This window comes from Priapulus caudatus, unplaced genomic scaffold (assembly GCF_000485595.1).
Source record: "Priapulus caudatus unplaced genomic scaffold, Priapulus_caudatus-5.0.1 Scaffold537, whole genome shotgun sequence".
In the NCBI taxonomy this organism is placed as follows: domain Eukaryota; kingdom Metazoa; phylum Priapulida; class Priapulimorpha; order Priapulimorphida; family Priapulidae; genus Priapulus; species Priapulus caudatus.
In genome coordinates this window covers 197,975-201,115 of record NW_014577598.1, presented here as the reverse complement: position 1 = coordinate 201,115, position 3,141 = coordinate 197,975, and the positions used below count along the sequence as shown (strand labels likewise).

The 3,141-nt window shown below is 45.8% G+C and overlaps 1 protein-coding gene across 2 annotated transcripts in view; it reads left to right on the top strand.

The window, feature by feature from the left end:
* LOC106811425 (ATPase family AAA domain-containing protein 2-like) overlaps positions 1 to 3,141 on the top strand; it is a 25,980-nt gene that overhangs the window by 6,047 nt on the left and 16,792 nt on the right. For both annotated transcript variants that reach the window (XM_014815034.1, XM_014815033.1), the window contains exons 4-5: positions 1,492 to 1,607; positions 1,912 to 2,050. In XM_014815034.1, coding sequence (XP_014670520.1) covers positions 1,492 to 1,607; positions 1,912 to 2,050 — 255 coding nt within the window. The remainder of the gene's footprint in view (positions 1 to 1,491; positions 1,608 to 1,911; positions 2,051 to 3,141) is intronic.

Sequence of the window (3,141 nt, the reverse complement as noted above, 5' to 3'; positions counted from 1 at the left end):
CCGATCTGCTCCCGATTCAAAATTCGAATCGGGCCAAAATGAGCTCCAGAGCCAATCTTAAGCCTCCCGAGCCAAACTAGAACATCTCAATCCAATCGTAAGCCTTCAAATCACGCTCGGGTTGGATAGTGTGCGGCTAGCATAAGGGTGTAACGATTAACCGCGATTCAACTGTATCGCGCGGTACATCCTGTTCGGTTCGGTTTTCGTTTTTTTTTTCGTTTCGGTTCTCGGTTCGGTTTCAGGAAATACATTCAACCCACTCTCAGTTAGGGGGCGCACGCGGCGAGCAACCAGCTCAGCAGTCAGCACTTACGCCAAGCCCCGTCCCTCGCACTATTCTCAGCGTGTGCGGGGTGACAATGCATGAGATTACTAGTCTAATAGTCTAATTTGGTCAGGTAGATCACTTTAATGAATAGTATTATGACTATTATCCTTGAACTGTTTTACTTTATTGTCTTTTGGCCAATGAATAACACAATAACTGTATAATATTATGATATGTATTAATACCGTATTATTATTCAAAATGGAGGGAAAATTTCCTCATCTTCTCAGCATTTTTAATTTTTTACTACTGAAAATAACCGAACCGAATGAACTTAACCGAAAAGCGAAAACCGAACCGAAACAAAATTAATCGTTACACCCTTAGTAGCTACGTTACGAATTGTTTGCTGTCAGTTGAAGATTGCCACGTTAGTATGACTGCACGTGCGTGAGCTTGTGACTATGCTAAAAAGCTGGAATACATTGAGTGATGTAGATCATCAGTTGAAGATTGCCACATTGGAATAACTGCCAGGGATGAACAATGACAAATTTCTCATTCGTCACCCCTGATGACTGCACGTGTGAGCATGCGCAGTACACTATGTCATCATATTGTTTAGTAGGAGTGTAACGATACATTTTTTTTCGGTTCGGTTCAGTTTTCGGTTTTTGCTCTTCGGTTCAGTTCATTCGGTTCGGTTATTTTCAGTAGTAAAAAATTAAAAATGCTTAGAAGATGGGGAAATTTTCCCTCTATTTGGAATAATAATAATAATAATACGATTTACCTAGCATAATATTATACATTTATTGTGTTATTCATTGGCCAAAAGACAATAAAGTAAGAAAAGTGCGAGGGACGGAGCTGTTTGCTCGCCGTGTGCGCCCCCCTAACAGAGAGTGGGTTGAATGTATTTCCTGGGACCAAACCGAGAACCGAAATGGAAAAAAAACAACGAAAACCGAACCGAACGGGATGTACCTCAATACAGTTGAATCGCGCTTAATCGTTACACCCTAGTGTTTAGCGATGGTCGGTGTGACTGTATCACTGCTGTGTTAACCCTTCCATGCTGTATGTGTGTTTGTGTGTGTGTGCGTGTGTGTGTGTGTACGCGTGTGTGTGTGTGTGTCTGTGTGTCTGTGTGTGTCTGTATGTGTCTGTGTGTGTGTATCACTGCTGTGTTAACCCTTCCACGCTGTGCGTACGTGTAGACCCGTGCTGGGAGCACCACTGCCATGAGGGAAAGGAATGCACCCTCAATGAGATGGACGAACCGTACTGTCGCTGTGCGCGCTCCTGTGTCAAATCAAACGACCCAAGGACCGAGGTACATGCGCATTGACACGGAAAGCAATCGCGAGTTGTCTCACAAATGTTTCGCTGAAATGAGGAAAAGATGACGTTAATTATCTAATTTAGATATCTTTATTAATAATATTAATAAATAATGATTAATTATTAATAATAGTAATATAATAATATATAATAACTTTTAAATAATATAATAATATTTTTTAATAATTTTATATTAATAATGATTAATGATTAATTAATGAGTGTCCGTTCCATGAAGGCGATCCTGTAAGAGGGTGCGGGTCGGCTGACGGCGTAATACGTGTTGTTGCCACCAGGTGTGCAGCAGTCATAACATCACCTACGCGACGGAATGTCACCTGTACAAGCAGCGGTGTCTGTGTGAGACTGGGGATGTGGGATGTCACGACAAGCGCAACGTTCACGAACACACCGAGTATCGCGGCAAGTGCATCTGTAAGTTCCTGTTCATTCATCCATCTATTGGTGTGTACGCACGTGTGCGTGCGTGTGCCTGTGTGTATGCGTGCGCGCATGTGTCTGTCAGTGCTTGCCCTGTCTGGAAGAGGCAGAAATCTTTGCAGTTGTAAATGCAGTTACGATGCAGTAACTTCTGTGTTGTACTGGGAGAAGCAACACATACCTTCATGTTTGTTCTACACCAGTGATTCTTAACCTGGGGGGTCGTGACCCCAATGGGGTCGTTTGGGGTTTTTCCGGGGGTTATCAAGGGGTCATAAATGAAACACCCATTTAAATTCTATATAATTATCAGGGTGCTATAAAATTTATTTTCCTCACTTGCCCAGTCGGGCAAGTGACTCAAATTTGGTTGCCCACAAGCCCAAAGCACTTGCCTGAATTTTTTGATCGTCTGATGGCTGCGAAGCAATTTCAGCCATCCCATTGACTGAGTATTGGCAGACATGTTTCCATAAATCAGGTTATTTTCTTCAATTTTTGTTTCGGGGTCACGGTACTGACCAAGAACATCTGATGGGGTCGTGGGGCCAAAAAGGTTAAGAACCCTGATCTTACAACGATGCTGTCGTGTGCTCCAGCGCGGGCGGGGTTACACCTGCGTAGCACTGATCTACAGCGATGCTGTCGTGTGCTCCAGCCGCGGGCGGCGTTACACTGCTAGCACTGATCTACACGATGCTGTCGTGTGCTCCAGCCGCGGCCGGCGTTAACAGCTGGCTATGCACTGATCTACACGATGCTGTCGTGTGCTCCAGCGCGGGCGGCGTAACACTGCTAGCACTGATCTACACGATGCTGTCGTGTGCTCCAGCCGGCGGGCGGCGTTAGCACTGCTAGCACTGATCTACACGATCGCTGTCGTGTGCTCCAGCCGCGGGGGGCGTTACACCTGCTAGCACGTGATCTACACGATGCTTGTCGTGTGCTCCAGCCGCGGCGGGCGGCGTTACACTGCTAGCAACTGATCTACACGATGCTGTCGTGTGCTCACAGCCGGCGGGCGGCGTTAAACTGCTACGCACTGATCTACACGATGCTGTCGTGTCTCCAGAGCCGCGGGCGGC